This window comes from Ranitomeya imitator, chromosome 6, assembly GCF_032444005.1.
Source record: "Ranitomeya imitator isolate aRanImi1 chromosome 6, aRanImi1.pri, whole genome shotgun sequence".
Taxonomy (NCBI): domain Eukaryota; kingdom Metazoa; phylum Chordata; class Amphibia; order Anura; family Dendrobatidae; genus Ranitomeya; species Ranitomeya imitator.
This window is the reverse complement of record NC_091287.1, coordinates 514,220,646-514,245,627: the sequence shown is the minus strand read 5'-3', so window position 1 is coordinate 514,245,627 and position 24,982 is coordinate 514,220,646. Positions and strand designations below refer to the sequence as shown.

Sequence of the window (24,982 nt, the reverse complement as noted above, 5' to 3'; positions counted from 1 at the left end):
GAATAGGACATACACAACGAGTGAACTGAAATGTAGAGAAATAAGTAGACATTCACCTTGGTGGTTTAACCCTAATGTTATTGTTGTACATTCCCATGGCAGTTGGCACAAACGATTTCCTATATTTTTCCTTCTTACACCTCAGAAGTATTAGCCGGTTACTGAAGGTGCTCTTCTGTCTCATGAATAGCTCATATAGTGGATGTGCATTATTGTTCATAATTGCCATACACTTTTTCAGAGTTCTTCTCTCCACTACCTCCCCAAAAGAGTCCAGATTACAGCCCACAGCAGATAGATAGATGATAGATAATAGATAATAGATAGATATATAGATAATAGATAGATAATAGATAGATAGATAGATAATAGATATATAATCGATAAACAAAGAGAGGAATTAGAGCAGCACACAAAGACAAAAGAAAAAAGAAGAAAAATGTGGTGCAGAGCCCCCCAGGCATAGACCAAACCTCAATTACAGGAATCCAAAAAATGGAGGCAGCACACCATTCATAGTGAAAAAGCAGGAGCTTCTTTTATTAGCCCATCCCAGCTAGATAATAAATAGATAGATAGACAGATAGATGGATAATAGATAGATAGATAATAGATAGAAGATAGATAATAGATAGGTAGATCTATAGATAGATGGATAATAGAGAGATGATACATAGATAGATGATAGATGGAAATAGATAGATAATATATAGATACCAGATAGATAGATAATATATAGATAGATAATAGATAGACAAATGATAGATAATAGATAGATAGATAATATCTATCGTACCGCTGTCTCTAACATCATGTCCTCCCTCTATCTGAAACTAAACCTGTCAAAAACTGAACTCCTCGTGTTCTCTCCCTCTACTAACCTACCTTTGCCTGACATTGCCATCTCCGTGTGCGGTTCCACCATTACTCCAAAGCAACATGCCCGCTGCCTTGGGGTCATCCTTGATTCTGACCTTTCATTCACCCCCCACATCCGATCACTGGCTCGCTCTTCTTACCTGCATCTCAAAAACATTTCTAGAATTCGCCCTTTTCTTACTTTCGACTCTGCAAAAACTCTGACTGTTTCACTTATTCATTCTCGTCTGGACTATTGTAACTCTCTACTAATCGGCCTCCCTCTTGCAAAACTCTCCCCACTCCAATCTGTCCTGAATGCTGCAGCCAGGATCATATTCCTCACCAACCGTTACACCGATGCCTCTACCCTGTGCCAGTCATTACACTGGCTACCCATCCACTCCAGAATCCAGTACAAAACTACTACCCTCATCCACAAAGCACTCCATGGCTCAGCACCACCCTACATCTCCTCCCTGGTATCAGTCTACCACCCTACCCATGCCCTCCGCTCCGCTAATGACCTCAGGTTAGCATCCTCAATAATCAGAACCTCCCACTCCCGTCTCCAAGACTTTACACGTGCTGCGCCAATTCTTTGGAATGCACTACCTAGGTTAATACGATTAATCCCCAATCCCCACAGTTTTAAGCGTACCCTAAAAACTCATTTGTTTAGACTGGCCTACCGCCTCAATGCATTAACCTAACGATCCCTGTGTGGCCTATTTATAATAAAAAAAAAAAAAAAAGAATGTTCTCATTCACTTTATGCAGTTAATAGCCCTCTGTGTCTGTACTGTTACATACTTAGGCAGTTAACTGGTTCATGCAGCTTTACATGAACACCCGAGCCTTACACTATGGCCGGTCCGAATAACTAAAGCAATTGTTACCATCCACCTCTCGTGTCTCCCCTTTTCCTCATAGTCTGTAAGCTTGCGAGCAGGGCCCTCACTCCTCCTGGTATCTGTTTTGAACTGTATTTCTGTTATGCTGTAATGTCTATTGTCTGTACAAGTCCCCTCTATAATTTGTAAAGCGCTGCGGAATATGTTGGCGCTATATAAATAAAAATTATTATTATTATTATTATAATATATAGATAATATATAGATAGACAGATGATAGATAAATAATAGATAAATAGATAGATAGATAGATGAGTCATGAATAAGGCTGCCTAGTGCAGTTGAAATGCGTCGACTGGGTCATGTCGACAATGCACAATGTACATTTTTCTTTTGTATGCACTATAATTTCTTTTGAAAAATAAAAAAAAAAGTAAAATCCAGTCCTGTTGAGCCGGACTCCAATTTTTCTATTTTCCTTGATGTGAGGCCAGGGTGAGGCCGGTGTCTGAGCCCCAGGTGGATGAGCATGGAGAAACTGGGTGAGCTGGAATCAAGTTTCTCTCATCAAATTACCTGGCTTTCCTAATTATACATTTAGTTTTTAAAAACTAATTATAGGTCAGGAAATCAATTATTTTTTTTCAGATGTTGGATGTAAAATCGTCATTAATTGTTCTTAACAGATTGTTTAATAAAGTGAGAGTTTTTAAAAAGAGTATAATTCACTATAACCTGTCCAAATAATTATAACTCAGTATGGGAGCTGACCATGTTGGATTTATTATTACAGTCAATATTGTTTAGAAATAAAATAAAGCCATTTAACTTGCCTATCATTCCAGTCAAAATGAGAAAAATGTCATCTATATATTGTCATCACCCCAAAACATCCTCGAAGTGGTGGAACACCATAGATGAGATCTGCCCCAAATGTATAATTTGCTAAATTAGTATAGGCAGGCACCAAGAAGGGGACCATGTCAGCTCCATATAGCTGTAAATAGAGCTTGTTCCCAAACAGAAAATAACTTCCACCCTACGAGCTCCAACAAAACGAAAAAGAAAATGACTTACTCTTTCTCCAGGTGTTTTCTGTTCTGGAGATTGCCCAAGCTATTTAACTGAGCTGCCCGCCCCTGATCCCTGCCAGACGTAGTTTGTGTTTCCTAGTGAGTGTTTTTTACTGATTCTGCTGTTCTGATCTTCTGCTGCCTGACCATTTGGACCGTGTTCTGACTACGCCTTTGTCTTGTCCTTTTGCATGCTCCGCTATCTCCCGGTATTTTGACCCTTGGATCATGACCTAACTTATGCCTTTGTCTTTCCCTTGGTTATTTATGTGCTCTTTTGGTACTGACCCCAGAACATCTGACTTCTCTACGTCACGGTGTGTCCGTGAGTAGTGACTTGCATCACATACAACTGCTTTTTGTTTCAGGGTATATTCAGATAAATATCACAATTTCCAATCTGACATAGTTAATGCTCATATTGTGGCAAAGCATTCTAGTCAATGGTTGTCAGTTCTTACTAAATACATGTTCTATATTTGTCATAATCAGATGGAAACACTCAAGGGTTCCATTACTTTTCATGTTAAACTAAGGCGAGTAAAGGGTATTAGACCACAGGGAACAACATGTTTCTCTATCGATAATCTTTAAACAAGAATGAATCTCTGTCAAACAAGTCTTTCCAAATCTGCTGGATAGAAATAAGAATAGAGCACGGGAAATAATTGCTCATGGGTCATTGCTAGCAGCAGCAAGGGTGAATGTAGTGTTTTTCAACGTCCAATTATAGCAAACCACAGTAGCTGCAACCGCTATGCTGAACAGCGAGGAGAGAGGTAATAGGGGTCTACAACTGTGACACAGCGCCGGTCTAAAGGCAGAAGCCTGAAGTAAATCTCCTGTATACAAAAACAAATTATTTATAGACGTTAAAACTATTACTGCATTATCTATCTATCATCTATCTATCTATTATCTATCTATTATCTATCTATCTATCTATCATCTATCTATCTATCTATCTATCTATCTATCTATCTATCATCTATCTATTATCAATCAATCTATCTATCTATCTATCTATCTATCATCTATCTATCATCTACCTACTGTATTATCTATCTATCACCTATCTATTATCTATATATCTATTATATATCTATTTATCTATTATCTATCATTTATTTATCTATCTATTATCTATCTATCTATCTATCTATCTATCTATCTATCTATCTATCTACTGTATACCCTGGTGATTTTGGCCTGATAACATGCACAGAAGTTGACACTTCTGTGCATGTTATCACATTTTTCTACCCATATAACTATTTTAGCATGCTGTGAATTACATAGAAAACAATGGTATGAACATGCAGTGAAAAGTCAATAAACCTCCATAAACTAATTCCACACCCAATATTGAGCCTTCCTCAAGCTCAGTATTGTGTTTCGAGATGATTCGTTACTTAAACACTAATTCTGAAAAAAAGAGAGTCTATATTCTTTTCTTTTTGTTTTGTTTATCATTTTTGTTGGTAAAATATTTGAAGGGTTTCTGAGGGATGTTATTCTGGATTATCTCAATGAGAATAACTGTTTAACTCCATATCAGCATGGGTTTATGAGAAATCGCTCCTGTCAAACCAATCTAATCAGTTTTTATGAAGAGGTAAGCTATAGACTGGACCACGGTGAGTCATTGGACGTGGTATATCTCGATTTTTCCAAAGCGTTTGATACCGTGCCGCACAAGAGGTTGGTACACAAAATGAGAATGCTTGGTCTGGGGGAAAATGTGTGTAAATGGGTTAGTAACTGGCTTAGTGATAGAAAGCAGAGGGTGGTTATAAATGGTATAGTCTCTAACTGGGTCGCTGTGACCAGTGGGGTACCGCAGGGGTCAGTATTGGGACCTGTTCTCTTCAACATATTCATTAATGATCTGGTAGAAGGTTTACACAGTAAAATATCGATATTTGCAGATGATACAAAACTATGTAAAGCAGTTAATACAAGAGAAGATAGTATTCTGCTACAGATGGATCTGGATAAGTTGGAAACTTGGGCTGAAAGGTGGCAGATGAGGTTTAACAATGATAAATGTAAGGTTATACACATGGGAAGAGGGAATCAATATCACCATTACACACTGAATGGGAAACCACTGGGTAAATCTGACAGGGAGAAGGACTTGGGGATCCTAGTTAATGATAAACTTACCTGGAGCAGCCAGTGCCAGGCAGCAGCTGCCAAGGCAAACAGGATCATGGGGTGCATTAAAAGAGGTCTGGATACACATGATGAGAGCATTATACTGCCTCTGTACAAATCCCTAGTTAGACCGCACATGGAGTACTGTGTCCAGTTTTGGGCACCGGTGCTCAGGAAGGATATAATGGAACTAGAGAGAGTACAAAGGAGGGCAACAAAATTAATAAAGGGGATGGGAGAACTACAATACCCAGATAGATTAGCGAAATTAGGATTATTTAGTCTAGAAAAAAGACGACTGAGGGGCGATCTAATAACCATGTATAAGTATATAAGGGGACAATACAAATATCTCGCTGAGGATCTGTTTATACCAAGGAAGGTGACGGGCACAAGGGGGCATTCTTTGCGTCTGGAGGAGAGAAGGTTTTTCCACCAACATAGAAGAGGATTCTTTACTGTTAGGGCAGTGAGAATCTGGAATTGCTTGCCTGAGGAGGTGGTGATGGCGAACTCAGTCGAGGGGTTCAAGAGAGGCCTGGATGTCTTCCTGGAGCAGAACAATATTGTATCATACAATTATTAGGTTCTGTAGAAGGACGTAGATCTGGGGATTTATTATGATGGAATATAGGCTGAACTGGATGGACAAATGTCTTTTTTCGGCCTTACTAACTATGTTACTATGTTACTATTTTGAATTGATTTGGAGAACTCCCATTTTTCTTGTTTACTATAACATTTTGGATTTTTAGGTAACGATCCGGGAGCTTTTATCTACATCTTTTTCTACCTGTGCTGTTTCTGTACTATTACGTCTATCTATCTAAACATATATCAAGTTATCCCTCATATTCATTATAATGATGGCATCTCAAATAGAATTGCTCATCTCTAATTGATATATAGATAGATAGATAGATAGATGATATATATTGGAGTTATTTTGTAATGTTGCACATGAAAATACGAGAAGCAATGGAATGAAACCAAAAGGGAGAAGGTACAGATTAGATATTAGAAATAACTATTTGACAGTGAGGGTGATCAATGAGTGGACCAGGCTGCCAACGAGAGGTGGTGAGTTCTCCTTCAATGGAAGTTTTCAAACAGAGGCTGGACAGACATCTGTCGGAGATGGTTTAGTGAATCCCGCTTTGAGCAGGGGGATGACCCTGGAGGTCTCTTCCAACTCTAACATTCTATGATTCTATGATACTATGTTTACAGGTCTGATTTATCTATAACCAATTCACACATTATCTTCATTCTTTGTCCCATAAACATGGCAGCAATTAGCTGTGGTCATCCAGGCAGTCCAATCTATGGAAGAACAAGTGGCAACGGCTTCAATTACAATGATGTTGTGACATTCTCTTGTAACATGGGATATGTTATGCAAGGACCAACGAGAGCTCAATGTCAAGCCAATCGGCAATGGAGTCATCCACCACCCATCTGTAAAGGTAAGAGATAAATATTTTGCGGTATTTTTTCCCTTTTTTATATATACATCATCTTTGAAGCACAAGACACTTTAGGTAAACTCTAAAGTTATTTACCCTGCAGTTTCTCTTCTGATGTATTTTGGGCATCTTACACGGGAGCTTTGCCTCCTGCATTATTTTTTAAACCAAACACTATATACAATATAGTGGTGTTTTTCTAAGTGGAAAACACCCTGAATAATGGAGAAGTGACCTTCTTTAGTCATTTAACAGCTTTGGAGGCATGAAGCAGTTAAAATAAGTTATTAAAGATAGAACATATGCACAGCAAATCATTACTGTACATATATTTATTTATTTATTTATTTATTTCCAGGAGGGTTCCAAGTAAAATTTGTCTGAAAGTCATCATGTGTACATAACTTTATGTAGTTTTTGGAGGATTATTTATGTTTTTCTTAAATAGCTTTGAATAGGGGTGTGCGAACACGAACGGTAAAGTTTGGGTATCCTTACCGAACACCTAGTGTCCATGCATGGTCCTCAAACATGGACTTCACTGGTATGTCCATGTTACTGTTTGGGTTCGGCAGCCCGAACATAGCTTACTGAAAGACAAGTATTGGCATAACTGTGATTGCCCGGCACACACTGTGTAAAATAAAATAAAAGACTCATGGTCCCCTCTATTTTTGATAACTGACACAGGCAAAACCGACAGCTATGAGCATCATCATGGTTGGTTATTAAAAATAGAGGGGTCCCCATGCTGTTTTTGCTTTAATTATTTAAATAAATAATTTTAAAAAAGGACGTGCAGTCCCCTACATTTTTGATAACCAGGCAAGCTTAAATGGAACACAGGGGCCTGGTATTCTTAGACTGGGAAAGGGCCCTCCTCTGCCTAAAAATAGCAGTCCTCAGTCGACCCAGAAAAGGCACATATATTAGATGCACTAATTCTGGCACTTTACCCAGCTCTTTCCTTTTTCCCTGGTGCAGTGGCAAGTGGGGTAAAAGTTGTGGGATTGATGTCAGCTGTTTTATGGCTTCTGACATCAAGCCCACAGGTTAGTAATGGAGAGATATCTATCAGACGTCCCCATAACTAACCCTGTAGTCAAATGTAATAAAGACAGAGACAGAGTAAAGTCCCTTAATTGAAATAAGCACAGTCTCCTTTATTTGAAAAAAAAAAACTATCAGACCCTCTTTCCCCCATTTATTCACAAAGAATTAAAATCAAAAAGGGAAGTTCCAAATAAAGGACTTTACTGTGTGTCTTTTAATTTGAACATTCAGGGTTAGTAATGGGGGCGTCTAATAGACTCCTCTCCTCCACTAACCCCTGGGCTTTATGTCAGCTTATTTTGCAAAGCTGACATGGATCAAATACTATTACCCCATTTGCCATCGCACCAGGGCAAATAGGAAGAGGCAGGCAAAGTGCCAGAATTGGCATCTAAGAGATGGATCTTTTCTGAGGCACTTTTTCTCCCATAATCCATTAATGGCCATGTCCCACGACAATTGGGATGGTTTGGAGAGCAGTCACATCAGTGATGCGACCGCTCTCCACGCCAGCTGACTCACACTGAGTATTTTAAGTGTTTTTATGTCTTTCTTTCTTGGTGTTCAGTAAAATTTTGTGATATATTTTCTATACTATGCGGTTGTGCAGGCCTTGTTTAGTCCATTCTTTTTCTTTCTTCTTTGGATATATACATTACTGGACTGGGCATTGCACCCGCTTTATACTCAAAATACAGCTAGAGTGCACCCTTAACCTATATATTTTGATTTAGAAGCTCTGCTTGTTACTGGCGGTAACTAGAGTTGAGCGACCTTGACCTTTTTAGAGTCGAGCCGGGTTTCGCGAAACCCGACTATCTCAAAAGTCGGGTCGAGTGAAATCGGCCGATTATGACGTAAAGTCGGGATCGACCGAAACACGAAACCCAATGCAAGTCAATGGGGCAGCATAGTCGGCAGTGAGTGGGGGCCAGGAAAACACCTAGAGTGCCCATTTTAATGTCAAAACCATCCATTCTTCTTAATGAAGCTTGTCAAGCGTAATTTACCTTATAATAATTGGAAGGCATTTGAAATTGGGAGTCATTTGGCTAAAGTTGTGGTGGGTAGGGCTGGTTCAAGTAATTAGTGGGCCCAGGAAATCTGGACCACGTCACGGCAGTGGAGCAGGGAGAGGTAAGTATTTCAACTTTGCAAGTGCTGTGAACCTGAGCAAGCAGGGGGGGCCCACTCGTTGGCATTGGCACTGGCACAGGGCCCCTCAAAGTACAGCGGTGTGTTTGCACGGCGGGGGCACCTCCCACCGGCAGCAACACTTTTGCGTACCATGAGAGGCCCTGTGCCAGTGACGTCGCCAACTAGTATTCCTCCCCCCACCTGATGAAGGAACCTGCACTTTCATCTGCACCTTCCTGTTTGTCCCCGTGTAAGGTGGTATGGTATGCGGGAAGGGGGACCTGACTTTCAGCAGGGTCACAATCTTGCAGTGTAGCGTGCACGGGAAATGTTGCGTTATGGGTCAATGTACCAGCAGACTCATCTATCACTGGCTGGGCAATGGGCAGGATGAGGAGGAAACACAGATATAGGCCCAAAGAATAAAGTGGGCTAAATGCAGTTCAAAATTGGTAACACAGGACTAATCAGGGGGCATTGCAGTGGAGGACAACTGGAATGAGAGGCTGACACAGAGAGTAGGCCCAAATCAGTAAGTAGTCGAAATGCAGTTCAAAATTGGCAACAGTAGTAAACAGGCGGCACAGCTTTGTTCAGTGGAGGAGAACAGCAAGGAGTGGCAGACACCGATAGTAGGCCCCAACCCAACTAGTAGGCCAAATGCAGTCTAACATTAACAACTACTTAACGAGCGCCTGAAAACGGAATTTCAGGATAGGAAACCAGGAGAACAGCAAGGAGCGGCAGACACCGATAGTAGGCCCCAAACCAACTAGTACGCCAAATGCAGTTGTTCCGTTTAACCACAATTTAATGAGAGCCTGAAGATAGAAGTTCAGGAAAGGCAACCTGGAGAACACCTTGGAGTGGAACACACCATCTCTCTACACCCCATACCCAATTTGTAGGTCTAATGCAGCGTAGTTTCCAACAACTACTAAACGAGAGCATGATGATCGAAGCATTGGCGAGGAAACCTGGGGAACACCTTGGAGTGGAACACACCATCTCTCTACACCCCATACCCAATTTGTAGGCCTAATGCAGCGTAGTTTCCAACAACTACTAAACGAGAGCATGATGATCGAAGCATTGGCGAGGAAACCTGGGGAACACCTTGGAGTGGAACACACCATCTCTCTACAGTGGAACACACCATCGCTCTACACCCCATACCCAATTTGTAGGCCTAATGCAGCGTAGTTTCCAACAACTACTAAACGAGAGCCGGAAGATCGAAGCTCAGGAAAGGCAACCTGGAGAACACCTTGGAGTGGAACACACCATCTCTCTACACCCCATACCCAATTTGTAGGCCCAATGCAGCGTAGTTTCCAACAACTACTAAACGAGAGCCGGAAGATCGAAGCAATGGAGAGGAAACCTGGGGAACACCTTGGAGTGGAACACACCATCTCTCTACACCCCATACCCAATTTGTAGGCCTAATGCAGCGTAGTTTCCAACAACTACTAAACGAGAGCATGATGATCGAAGCATTGGTGAGGAAACCTGGGGAACACCTTGGAGTGGAACACACCATCTCTCTACAGTGGAACACACCATCTCTCTACACCCCATACCCAATTTGTAGGCCTAATGCAGCGTAGTTTCCAACAACTACTAAATGAGAGCCGGAAGATCGAAGCTCAGGAAAGGCAACCTAGGGAACACCTTGGAGTGGAACACACCATCTCTTTACACCCCATACCCAATTTGTAGGCCTAATGCAGAGTAGTTTCCAACAACTACTAAACGAGAGCCGGAAGATCGAAGCAATGGAGAGGAAACCTGGGGAACACCTTGGAGTGTAACACACCATCTCTCTACACCCCATACCCAATTTGTAGGCCTAATGCAGCGTAGTTTCCAACAACTACTAAACGAGAGCCGGAAGATCGAAGCAATGGAGAGGAAACCTGGGGAACACCTTGGAGTGTAACACACCATCTCTCTACACCCCATACCCAATTTGTAGGCCTAATGCAGCGTAGTTTCCAACAACTACTAAACGAGAGCCGGAAGATCGAAGCAATGGAGAGGAAACCTGGGGAACACCTTGGAGTGTAACACACCATCTCTCTACACCCCATACCCAATTTGTAGGCCTAATGCAGCGTAGTTTCCAACAACTACTAAACGAGAGCCGGAAGATCGAAGCAATGGAGAGGAAACCTGGGGAACACCTTGGAGTGTAACACACCATCTCTCTACACCCCATACCCAATTTGTAGGCCTAATGCAGCGTAGTTTCCAACAACTACTAAACGAGAGCCGGAAGATCGAAGCTCAGGAAAGGCAACCTGGAGAACACCTTGGAGTGGAACACACCATCTCTCTACACCCCATACCCAATTTGTAGGCCCAATGCAGCGTAGTTTCCAACAACTACTAAACGAGAGCCGGAAGATCGAAGCAATGGAGAGGAAACCTGGGGAACACCTTGGAGTGGAACACACCATCTCTCTACACCCCATACCCAATTTGTAGGCCTAATGCAGCGTAGTTTCCAACAACTACTAAACGAGAGCATGATGATCGAAGCATTGGCGAGGAAACCTGGGGAACACCTTGGAGTGGAACACACCATCTCTCTACAGTGGAACACACCATCTCTCTACACCCCATACCCAATTTGTAGGCCTAATGCAGCGTAGTTTCCAACAACTACTAAATGAGAGCCGGAAGATCGAAGCTCAGGAAAGGCAACCTGGGGAACACCTTGGAGTGGAACACACCATCTCTCTACACCCCATACCCAATTTGTAGGCCTAATGCAGAGTAGTTTCCAACAACTACTAAACGAGAGCCGGAAGATCGAAGCAATGGAGAGGAAACCTGGGGAACACCTTGGAGTGTAACACACCATCTCTCTACACCCCATACCCAATTTGTAGGCCTAATGCAGCGTAGTTTCCAACAACTACTAAACGAGAGCCGGAAGATCGAAGCAATGGAGAGGAAACCTGGGGAACACCTTGGAGTGTAACACACCATCTCTCTACACCCCATACCCAATTTGTAGGCCTAATGCAGCGTAGTTTCCAACAACTACTAAACGAGAGCCGGAAGATCGAAGCAATGGAGAGGAAACCTGGGGAACACCTTGGAGTGTAACACACCATCTCTCTACACCCCATACCCAATTTGTAGGCCTAATGCAGCGTAGTTTCCAACAACTACTAAACGAGAGCCGGAAGATCGAAGCAATGGAGAGGAAACCTGGGGAACACCTTGGAGTGTAACACACCATCTCTCTACACCCCATACCCAATTTGTAGGCCTAATGCAGCGTAGTTTCCAACAACTACTAAACGAGAGCCGGAAGATCGAAGCTCAGGAAAGGCAACCTGGAGAACACCTTGGAGTGTAACACACCATCTCTCTACACCCCATACCCAATTTGTAGGCCTAATGCAGCGTAGTTTCCAACAACTACTAAACGAGAGCCGGAAGATCGAAGCAATGGAGAGGAAACCTGGGGAACACCTTGGAGTGTAACACACCATCTCTCTACACCCCATACCCAATTTGTAGGCCTAATGCAGCGTAGTTTCCAACAACTACTAAACGAGAGCCGGAAGATCGAAGCAATGGAGAGGAAACCTGGGGAACACCTTGGAGTGTAACACACCATCTCTCTACACCCCATACCCAATTTGTAGGCCTAATGCAGCGTAGTTTCCAACAACTACTAAACGAGAGCCGGAAGATCGAAGCTCAGGAAAGGCAACCTGGAGAACACCTTGGAGTGGAACACACCATCTCTCTACACCCCATACCCAATTTGTAGGCCCAATGCAGCGTAGTTTCCAACAACTACTAAACGAGAGCCGGAAGATCGAAGCAATGGAGAGGAAACCTGGGGAACACCTTGGAGTGGAACACACCATCTCTCTACACCCCATACCCAATTTGTAGGCCTAATGCAGCGTAGTTTCCAACAACTACTAAACGAGAGCATGATGATCGAAGCATTGGCGAGGAAACCTGGGGAACACCTTGGAGTGGAACACACCATCTCTCTACAGTGGAACACACCATCTCTCTACACCCCATACCCAATTTGTAGGCCTAATGCAGCGTAGTTTCCAACAACTACTAAATGAGAGCCGGAAGATCGAAGCTCAGGAAAGGCAACCTGGGGAACACCTTGGAGTGGAACACACCATCTCTCTACACCCCATACCCAATTTGTAGGCCTAATGCAGAGTAGTTTCCAACAACTACTAAACGAGAGCTGGAAGATCGAAGCAATGGAGAGGAAACCTGGGGAACACCTTGGAGTGTAACACACCATCTCTCTACACCCCATACCCAATTTGTAGGCCTAATGCAGCGTAGTTTCCAACAACTACTAAACGAGAGCCGGAAGATCGAAGCAATGGAGAGGAAACCTGGGGAACACCTTGGAGTGTAACACACCATCTCTCTACACCCCATACCCAATTTGTAGGCCTAATGCAGCGTAGTTTCCAACAACTACTAAACGAGAGCCGTAAGATCGAAGCAATGGAGAGGAAACCTGGGGAACACCTTGGAGTGTAACACACCATCTCTCTACACCCCATACCCAATTTGTAGGCCTAATGCAGCGTAGTTTCCAACAACTACTAAACGAGAGCATGAAGATCGAAGCAATGGAGAGGAAACCTGGGGAACACCTTGGAGTGGAACACACCATCTCTCTACACCCCATACCCAATTTGTAGGCCTAATGCAGCGTAGTTTCCAAAAACTACTAAACGAGAGCATGATGATCGAAGCATTGGCAAGGAAACCTGGGGAACACCTTGGAGTGGAACACACCATCTCTCTACACCCCATACCCAATTTGTAGGCCTAATGCAGCGTAGTTTCCAACAACTACTAAACGAGAGCCGGAAGATCGAAGCAATGGAGAGGAAACCTGGGGAACACCTTGGAGTGTAACACACCATCTCTCTACACCCCATACCCAATTTGTAGGCCTAATGCAGCGTAGTTTCCAACAACTACTAAACGAGAGCCGGAAGATCGAAGCAATGGAGAGGAAACCTGGGGAACACCTTGGAGTGTAACACACCATCTCTCTACACCCCATACCCAATTTGTAGGCCTAATGCAGCGTAGTTTCCAACAACTACTAAACGAGAGCATGAAGATCGAAGCAATGGAGAGGAAACCTGGGGAACACCTTGGAGTGGAACACACCATCTCTCTACACCCCATACCCAATTTGTAGGCCTAATGCAGCGTAGTTTCCAACAACTACTAAACGAGAGCATGATGATCGAAGCATTGGCGAGGAAACCTGGGGAACACCTTGGAGTGGAACACACCATCTCTCTACAGTGGAACACACCATCTCTCTACACCCCATACCCAATTTGTAGGCCTAATGCAGCGTAGTTTCCAACAACTACTAAACGAGAGCCGGAAGATCGAAGCAATGGAGAGGAAACCTGGGGAACACCTTGGAGTGTAACACACCATCTCTCTACACCCCATACCCAATTTGTAGGCCTAATGCAGCGTAGTTTCCAACAACTACTAAACGAGAGCCGGAAGATCGAAGCAATGGAGAGGAAACCTGGGGAACACCTTGGAGTGTAACACACCATCTCTCTACACCCCATACCCAATTTGTAGGCCTAATGCAGCGTAGTTTCCAACAACTACTAAACGAGAGCATGAAGATCGAAGCAATGGAGAGGAAACCTGGGGAACACCTTGGAGTGGAACACACCATCTCTCTACACCCCATACCCAATTTGTAGGCCTAATGCAGCGTAGTTTCCAACAACTACTAAACGAGAGCATGATGATCGAAGCATTGGCGAGGAAACCTGGGGAACACCTTGGAGTGGAACACACCATCTCTCTACAGTGGAACACACCATCTCTCTACACCCCATACCCAATTTGTAGGCCTAATGCAGCGTAGTTTCCAACAACTACTAAACGAGAGCCGGAAGATCGAAGCTCAGGAAAGGCAACCTGGGGAACACCTTGGAGTGGAACACACCATCTCTCTACACCCCATACCCAATTTGTAGGCCCAATGCAGCGTAGTTTCCAACAACTACTAAACGAGAGCCGGAAGATCGAAGCTCAGGAAAGGCAACCTGGGGAACACCTTGGAGTGTAACAAACCCTCTCTCTACACCACGGAAGGGCTGATTCTTAGGAAGGAAGGCTGTCGGAAAGAAGCAGGGCGCGTCCGAGGGTGATTATATTCTTATTAGGTATATACTCACCCTCGGACGCGCCCTGCTTCTTTATTTGTAATGAATGTTTATTTGCAATGTGGCTTTGACTTACTCTATTTTTTTGGTAAATAATGATTTTATTATTTTCATTGTTTTGCATCTTCTTGGCAATAATATAAAGAAGACGCGACAGGACAACACTCGGTGGATGCCATATCTGTGTTTAAAATTGAAAAAACCTTTCAGTTAACTACTTGCAGGAGAAAGTTATTGTAGCTGGTGGCCATTTTTAGTACTGTACCAGATTTTTGTTGTATGTGTTTGTTTTTAATGTTAAAATGTCTGCATTTGATATCTCTCCAGTATTTTCTTTTTTATAAGCAAAATACTTATTTTTATATTTTCTGATGTTGGTTCCAGGGGTACACTTGCAGCAGTGGTGTGGTCAGTGGAGGCCTAGTGGAAGGAGTGACCGCAGACAGGCATCGAAGGCCTAAAATAATAACACATGGCTGTAGGCAATTTTAAATTGGTTCCAGGGGTACACGGGCAGCAGTGGTGTGGTCAGTGGAGGCCTAGTGGAAGGAGTGACCGCAGACAGGCATCGAAGGTCTAAAATAATAACACATGGCTGTAGGCAATTTTAAATTGGTTCCAGGGGTACACGGGCAGCAGTGGTGTGGTCAGTGGAGGCCTAGTGGAAGGAGTGACCGCAGACAGGCATCGAAGGCCTAAAATAATAACACATGGCTGTAGGCAATTTTAAATTGGTTCCAGGGGTACACGGGCAGCAGTGGTGTGGTCAGTGGAGGCCTAGTGGAAGGAGTGACCGCAGACAGGCATCGAAGGCCTAAAATAATAACACATGGCTGTAGGCAATTTTAAATTGGTTCCAGGGGTACACGGGCAGCAGTGGTGTGGTCAGTGGAGGCCTAGTGGAAGGAGTCACCGCAGACAGGCATCGAAGGCCTAAAATAATAACACATGGCTGTAGGCAATTTTAAATTGGTTACAGGGGTACACGGGCAGCAGTGGTGTGGTCAGTGGAAGCCTAGTGGAAGGAGTGACCACAGACAGGCATCGAAGGCCTAACATAACAAAAATGTCAATACAATAGTATTGTCAGTGGCAGGCATTGAAGGATGTCAGCGCATAGACTAAACATTGGTGGAGCTGTGAGATAATTTTGCAAGTGGTAGAGCACTGTTTGAGCTGGGGTGGGGGGAAACTGTCTTGTGGCCGGCGGTACAGGCCCAGGGCCCCTCATATTACAACGGTGTGTCTGACGGGTGCGCACCACCACCGCCAGAGACACTTTATTGTACTAGGAGGGACCCAGTGGCAGTGCCGTCGACCAAAAGCGGGCTCACCCACCTCTTCAGACAAACTGCACTCTCACGGGTGCTGTCGCCAAGTGTCGATACCACGGCCCCGTGTGGGGAGTTTGGCCATTTAGTGAGGTGTAAACATGTCGTATGCTGGACAATCAGGTGCTGAAAATTACGAGATTGGAAAAGGCATTCAGAATAGTCCACAGTCAAGACCTTTTCATAGGAAAGCTAGGTGTCAGCCGGGCAAGGTGGGGCAAAAGATTTCGAAATCCAGTTGTGGTTCATTTTAATGAAGGTTAGATCATCTACATTTTGGGTAGCCAGACGAGTCCTTTTTTCTGTTAGTATTGAACCTGCAGCACTGAATACTCTTTCTGATAGGACACTAGCTGCCGGGCAAGCAAGCTCCTGCAATGCATATTCTGCCAATTCTGGCCAGGTGTCTAATTTTGATGCCCAGTAATCAAATGGGAATGACGGTTGAGGGAGAACATCGATAAGGGATGAAAAATAGTTTGTAACCATACTGGACAAATGTTGTCTCCTGTCACTTTGAATTGATGCTGCAGTACCTGTCCTGTCTGCGGTCATAGCAAAATCACTCCACAACCTGGTCAGAAAACCCCTCTGGCCAACGCCACTTCTGATTTCTGCCCCTCTAACTCCTCTGGTCTGCTGGCCCCTGCAGCTCGTGTGAGAACGATCACGGGCGCTGTGTGCAGGGAATGCCAGAAGCAAACGGTCAACAAGAGTTGATTGTTTGGTTGCTAATATTAGTTCCAAGTTCTCATGTGGCATTATATTTTGCAATTTGCCTTTATAGCGAGGATCAAGGAGGCAGGCCAACCAGTAATCGTCATCATTCATCATTTTAGTTATGCGTGTATCCCTTTTGAGGATACGTAAGGCATAATCCGCCATGTGGGCCAAAGTTCCAGTTCTCAAATCTGCGGTTGTGCTTGGTTGAGGGGCAGTTTCAGGCAAATCCACATCACTTGTGTCCCTCAAAAAACCAGAACCCGGCCTTGCCGCGCCACCAATTTCCAGTGGCCCCGGAAAAGCTTCCCCATTAAAAATATAATCATCCCCATCATCCTCCTCATCCTCCTCCTCCTCTTCGCCCGCTACCTCGTCCTGTACACTGCCCTGGCCAGACAATGGCTGACTGTCATCAAGGCTTTCCTCTTCCTCAGCTGCAGACGCCTGATCCTTTATGTGCGTCAAACTTTGCATCAGCAGACGCATTAGGGGGATGCTCATGCTTATTATGGCGTTGTCTGCACTAACCAGCCGTGTGCATTCCTCAAAACACTGAAGGACTTGACACATGTCTTGAATCTTCGACCACTGCACACCTGACAACTCCATGTCTGCCATCCTACTGCCTGCCCGTGTATGTGTATCCTCCCACAAAAACATAACAGCCCGCCTCTGTTCACACAGTCTCTGAAGCATGTGCAGTGTTGAGTTCCACCTTGTTGCAACGTCTATGATTAGGCGATGCTGGGGAAGGTTCAAAGAACGCTGATAGGTCTGCATACGGCTGGAGTGTACGGGCGAACGGCAGATATGTGAGCAAAGTCCACGCACTTTGAGGAGCAGGTCGGATAACCCCGGATAACTTTTCAGGAAGCACTGCACCACCAGGTTTAAGGTGTGAGCCAGGCAAGGAATGTGTTTCAGTTGGGAAAGGGAGATGGCAGCCATGAAATTCCTTCCGTTATCACTCACTACCTTGCCTGCCTCAAGATCTACAGTGCCCAGCCACGACTGCGTTTCTTTCTGCAAGAACTCGGACAGAACTTCCGCGGTGTGTCTGTTGTCGCCCAAACACTTCATAGCCAATACAGCCTGCTGACGTTTGCCAGTAGCTGCCCCATAATGGGAGACCTGGTGTGCAACAGTGGCAGCTGCGGATGGAGTGGTTGTGCGACTGCGGTCTGTGGACGAGCTCTCGCTTCTGCAGGAGGACGAAGAGGAGGAGGAGGGGGTGCGAACGGCTACAGCAAATTGTTTCCTAGACCGTGGGCTAGGCAGAACTGTCCCAAACTTGCTGTCCCCTGTGGACCCTGCATCCACCACATTTACCCAGTGTGCCGTGATGGACACGTAACGTCCCTGGCCATGCCTACTGGTCCATGCATCTGTTGTCAGGTGCACCTTTGTGCTCACAGATTGCCTGAGTGCATGGACGATGCGCTCTTTAACATGCTGGTGGAGGGCTGGGATGGCTTTTCTGGAAAAAAAGTGTCGACTGGGTAGCTCGTAGCGTGGTACAGCGTAGTCCATCAGGGCTTTGAAAGCTTCGCTTTCAACTATCCGGTAGGGCATCATCTCTAACGAGATTAGTCTAGCTATGTGTGCGTTCAAACCCTGTGTACGCGGATGCGAGGCTAAGTACTTCCTTTTTCTAACCATAGTCTCATGTAGGGTGAGCTGGACTAGAGAGCTGGAGATCGTGGAACTAGCGGGGGTGCCGGTGGACATGGCAGACTGAGAGACGGTGGGAGATGGTATTGTTGCCACCGGTGCCCTAGATGCAGTGTTTCCTACTACGAAACTGGTGATTCCCTGACCCTGACTGCTTTGGCCTGGCAAAGAAACCTGCACAGATACTGCAGGTGGTGCGGAAAATGGTGGCCCTACACTGCCGGAAGGGATGTTGCGTTGCTGACTAGCTTCATTGGCCGAGGGTGCTACAACCTTAAGGGACGTTTGGTAGTTAGTCCAGGCTTGCAAATGCATGGTGGTTAAATGTCTATGCATGCAAATTGTATTGAGACTTTTCAGATTCTGTCCTCTGCTTAAGGTAGTTGAACATTTTTGACAGATGACTTTGCGCTGATCAATTGGATGTTGTTTAAAAAAATGCCAGACTGCACTCTTTCTAGCATCGGATACCTTTTCAGGCATTGCAGACTGAGCTTTAACCGGATGGCCACGCTGTCCTCCAACAGGTTTTGGCTTTGCCACGCGTTTTGGGCAAGATACGGGCCCGGCAGATGGAACCTGTTGCGATGTTGATGCCTGCTGCGGCCCCTCCTCCTCCGCTTCAGAACTGCTGCCGCCTGCACCCTGTTCCCCCAATGGCTGCCAATCGAGGTCAAGAACTGGGTCATCTATTACCTCTTCTTGTAGCTCGTGTGCAACTTCGTCTGTGTCACCGTGTCGGTCGGTGGTATAGCGTTCGTGATGGGGCAACATAGTCTCATCAGGGTCTGATTCTTGATCAGCACCCTGCGAGGGCAATGTTGTGGTCTGAGTCAAAGGACCAGCATAGTAGTCTGGCTGTGGCTGTGCATCGATGCACTCCATGTCAGATTCAACTTGTAATGGGCATGGACTGTTAACTGCTTCACTTTCTAAGCCAGGGACGGTATGTGTAAAGAGCTCCATGGAGTAACCCGTTGTGTCGCCTGCTGCATTCTTCTCTGTTGTTGTTTTTGCTGAAGAGGACAAGGAAGCGACTTGTCCCTGACCGTGAACATCCACTAACGACGCGTTGCTTTGACATTTACCAGTTTCACGAGAGGAGGCAAAAGAGCTAGAGGCTGAGTCAGCAAGATAAGCCAAAACTTGCTCTTGCTGCTCCGGCTTTAAAAGCGGTTTTCCTACTCCCAGAAAAGGGAGCGTTCGAGGCCTTGTGTAGCCAGACGACGAACCAGCCTCCACAGCTCCAGACTTAGGTGCAATATTTTTTTTCCCACGACCAGCTGATGCTCCACCACTACCACTACCCTCATTACCAGCTGACAATGAACGCCCCCGGCCACGACCTCTTCCACCATACTTCCTCATTGTTTTAAAAACGTAAACAAACTAACGGTATTTGTTGCTGTCACACAAATTACACGGTGAGCTATAACTTCAGTATGATTTAGCTACCCCTTTACAGGTGAGTGAGACCACAACGAAAATCAGGCACAATGTTACACACTCTGTTGTTGGTGGCAACAAATGAGAGAGATGCCACACACGCAGGACTGCCACTGAAGCACAAATGTAAATATTAATCTCCCACTGATTTGATTTTTTTTTTTTTTTAAGGGAGACTTTAGGAAAAAAAAATAATAGAATAAAATGATTTTTTCAGGAAGAATTTAGAAACCAAATAAAATAAAATGATTTTTTCAGGGAGAATTTAGAAAACAAATAAAACAAAAAAAGGCTTTCTATGGCCCACTGAGTGAGAGATGACGCACACAGGAGTCAGGAGTGGCACACAAGCCCAGAGGCCAATATTTATCTCCCACTGATTGATGTAGTGATTTTTTCAGGTAGATTTTGGAACCCAAATCAAGCTAAAAAAAATAATAGGCTTTCTATGGCCCACAATTGGAGAGAGAGAGAGAGATGGCACACCCAGGAGTCAAGACTGGCACACAAGCAGAAAGGGCAATATTAATCTCCCACTGATTTGTTTTTGTTTTGTTTTTTTCAGGGAGACTTTAGGAAAAAAAAAATAGAATAAAATGATTTTTTCAGGAAGAATTTAGAAACCAAATAAAATAAAATGATTTTTTCAGGGAGAATTTAGAAAACAAATAAAACAAAAAAAGGCTTTCTATGGCCCACTGAGTGAGAGATGACGCACACAGGAGTCAGGAGTGGCACACTAGCCCAGAGGCCAATATTTATCTCCCACTGATTGATGTAGTGATTTTTTCAGGTAGATTTTGGAACCCAAATCAAGCTAAAAAAAATAATAGGCTTTCTATGGCCCACAATTGGAGAGAGAGAGATGGCACACCCAGGAGTCAAGACTGGCACACAAGCAGAAAGGGCAATATTAATCTCCCACTGATTTGTTTTTTTTTGTTTTTTTCAGGGAGACTTTAGGAAAAAAAAAATAGAATAAAATGATTTTTTCAGGAAGAATTTAGAAACCAAATAAAATAAAATGATTTTTTCAGGGAGAATTTAGAAAACAAATAAAACAAAAAAAGGCTTTCTATGGCCCACTGAGTGAGAGATGACGCACACAGGAGTCAGGAGTGGCACACAAGCCCAGAGGCCAATATTTATCTCCCACTGATTGATGTAGTGATTTTTTCAGGTAGATTTTGGAACCCAAATCAAGCTAAAAAAATAATAGGCTTTCTATGGCCCACAATTGGAGAGAGAGAGAGAGATGGCACACCCAGGAGTCAAGACTGGCACACAAGCAGAAAGGGCAATATTAATCTCCCACTGATTTGTTTTTTTTTTTTTTTTTCAGGGAGACTTTAGGAAAAAAAATAGAATAAAATGATTTTTTCAGGAAGAATTTAGAAACCAAATAAAATAAAATGATTTTTTCAGGGAGAATTTAGAAAACAAATAAAACAAAAAAAGGCTTTCTATGGCCCACTGAGTGAGAGATGACGCACACAGGAGTCAGGAGTGGCACACAAGCCCAGAGGCCAATATTTATCTCCCACTGATTGATGTAGTGATTTTTTTAGGTAGATTTTGGAACCCAAATCAAGCTAAAAAAATAATAGGCTTTCTATGGCCCACAATTGGAGAGAGAGAGAGAGATGGCACACCCAGGAGTCAAGACTGGCACACACGCAGAAAGGGCAATATTAATCTCCCACTGATTTGTTTTTTTTTTTGTTTTTTTTCAGGGAGACTTTAGGAAAAAAAAATAGAATAAAATGATTTTTTCAGGAAGAATTTAGAAACCAAATAAAATAAAATGATTTTTTTCAGGGAGAATTTAGAAAACAAATAAAACAAAAAAAGGCTTTCTATGGCCCACTGAGTGAGAGATGACGCACACAGGAGTCAGGAGTGGCACACAAGCCCAGAGGCCAATATTTATCTCCCACTGATTGATGTAGTGATTTTTTCAGGTAGATTTTGGAACCCAAATCAAGCTAAAAAAAATAATAGGCTTTCTATGGCCCACAATTGGAGAGAGAGAGAGAGATGGCACACCCAGGAGTCAAGACTGGCACACAAGCAGAAAGGGGAATATTAATCTCCCACTGATTTTTTTTTTTTTTTTTTTTCAGGGAGACTTTAGGAAAAAAAAAAAAAAATAATAATAATAATAATCTTTATTTTTATATAGCGCTAACATATTCCGCAGCGCTTTACAATTTGCACACATTATCATCGCTGTCCCCAATGGAGCTCACAATCTAGAATCCCTATCAGTATGTCTTTGGAATGTGGGAGGAAACCGGAGTGCCCGGAGGAAACCCACGCAAACACGGAGAGAACATACAAACTCTTTGCAGATGTTGTCCTGGGTGGGATTCAAACCCAGGACCCCAGCGCTGCAAGGCTGCAGTGCTATCCACTGAGCCACCGTGCTGCCCCGGTGGAAAAAAAAATAGGAAAAAAAAATAGAATAAAATGATTTTTTCAGGAAGAATTTAGAAACCAAATAAAATAAAATGATTTTTTTCAGGGAGAATTTAGAAAACAAATAAAACAAAAAAAGGCTTTCTATGGCCCACTGAGTGAGAGATGACGCACACAGGAGTCAGGAGTGGCACACAAGCCCAGAGGCCAATATTTATCTCCCACTGATTGATGTAGTGATTTTTTCAGGTAGATTTTGGAACCCAAATCAAGCTAAAAAAATAATAGGCTTTCTATGGCCCACAATTGGAGAGAGAGAGAGAGATGGCACACCCAGGAGTCAAGACTGGCACACAAGCAGAAAGGGCAATATTAATCTCCCACTGATTTTTTTTTTTTTTTTTTTTTTCAGGGAGACTTTAGGAAAAAAAAAATAGAATAAAATGATTTTTTCAGGAAGAATTTAGAAACCAAAGAAAATAAAATGATTTTTTCAGGGAGAATTTAGAAAACAAATAAAACAAAAAAAGGTTTTCTATGGCCCACTGAGTGAGAGATGACGCACACAGGAGTCAGGAGTGGCACACAAGCCCAGAGGCCAATATTTATCTCCCACTTTTTTTTTTTTGTTCCAGGGAAAATTTATAAACCCAATAAAAAAAATAATAAATAGGCTTTCTATGGCCCACTATCTGAGAGACAGAGAGAGATGGCACGCTTAGGACTGGCACACAAGCCCAAAGGCCAATATTAATCTCCCTTTTTTTTTTAAGGGAGAATTTATAAAACAAAAAATAAATAAATAAATAGGCTTTCTATGGCCCACTATTTGTGAGAGAGATGGCATGCTCAGGACTGGCACACAAGCCCAGAGGCCAATATTAATCTCCCACTTTTTTTTTTTTTCCAGGGAAAATTTATAAACCCAATAAAATAAAAAATAAATAAATAGGCTTTCTATGGCCCACTATCTGAGAGAGAGAGATGGCACGCTTAGGACTGGCACACAAGCCCAAAGGCCAATATTAATCTCCCACTGATTGATTTATTGATTTTTTCAGGTAGAATTTAGAACCCAAATAAAGCAAAAAAAAAAAAAAAATGGGCTTTCTATGGCCCACTGAGTGAGTGATGATGCACACAGGAGTCAGGAGTGGCACACAAGCTCTGAGGCCAATATTTTTCTCCCACTGATTGATGTAGTGATTTTTTCAGGTAGATTTTAGAACCAAAATCAAGCAAAAAAATAAATAGGCTTTCTATGGCCCACTGAGTGAGTGATGATGCACACAGGAGTCAAGAGTGGCACACAAGCCCTGAGGCCAATATTTTTCTCCCACTGATTGATGTAGTGATTTTTTCAGGTAGATTTTATAACCCAAATCAAGCAAAAAAATAAATAGGCTTTCTATGGCCCACCGAGTGAGAGATGACACAGACAGGGATGGCACTCTAGCAGAAATGTCAATCTTAATCTCCCACAAAAAAAAAAAAAAAAACAGGGAGTGTCCTTCAATTACTATCTCCCTGCAGTAATCTCAGCCAGGTATGGCAGGCAGCAATAAGGAGTGGACTGATGCACAAATTAAATAAAAAGTGTGTACAAACCAAAAAGATAGCTGTGCAGAAAGGAAGGAACAAGAGGATTTGTGCTTTGAAAAAAGCAGTTGGTTTGCACAGCGGCGTACACACAGCAATGCAGCTATCAAGGAGCCTTCTAGGGCAGCCCAATGAGCTACAGCGCTGAGGGGGAAAAAAAAAAATGTAGCTTCCACTGTCTCTGCACACCGAAGGTGGTGTTGGGCAGTGGAAATCGCTACAGCACAAGCGGTTTGGTGGTTAATGGACCCTGCCTAACGCTATCCCTGCTTCTGACGAAGCGGCAGCAACCTCTCCCTAAGCTCAGATCAGCAGCAGTAACATGGCGGTCGGCGGGAACGCCCCTTTATAGCCCCTGTGACGCCACGGACAGCAAGCCAATCACTGCAATGCCCTTCTCTAAGATGGTGGGGACCAGGACCTATGTCATCACGCTGCCCACACTCTGCGTTTACCTTCATTGGCTGAGAAATGGCGCTTTTCGCGTCATTGAAACGCGACTTTGGCGCGAAAGTAGCGTACCGCATGGCCGACCCCGCACAGGCATGAAACCCGACTTTGCCAAAAGTCGGCGACTTTTGAAAATGAACGACCCGTTTCGCTCAACCCTAGCGGTAACATCATCAAGGTTACCATTGGTCACAGGCAGAGTTCCGTGCTGTGCTCAGTGTGTTCCAGATGGCGTGGAGAGTATTGGCATCACTGATGTGACTGCTCTCCAAACCATCCCGATCGTAGTGGATAATTACCATTATTAGATTATTGGTGGCAAGGTGAACATAACTTTGCTTTATTACTTATTTATTTATTTTTTAATAAATGGGTAATGTAGGGTCAGGGAGTTTTTATTTCAACTAAAGAAGTCTGTGCTTGTATTTCAATTAAAGGACTTTGTCGCTGTCTTTATACCATTTGACTATGGGGTTACTAATGGCAGCTAATAGACAATACTGACGCCTGGGCTTGCCA

At 43.6% G+C, this 24,982-nt stretch overlaps 1 protein-coding gene across 1 annotated transcript in view; it reads left to right on the top strand.

The window, feature by feature from the left end:
• Positions 1-24,982, top strand: part of CSMD3 (CUB and Sushi multiple domains 3) — a 2,093,798-nt gene that overhangs the window by 1,913,938 nt on the left and 154,878 nt on the right. The window contains exon 55 of the mRNA XM_069731799.1: positions 6,235-6,408. Within this exon, the coding sequence (XP_069587900.1) occupies positions 6,235-6,408 (174 nt within the window). The remainder of the gene's footprint in view (positions 1-6,234; positions 6,409-24,982) is intronic.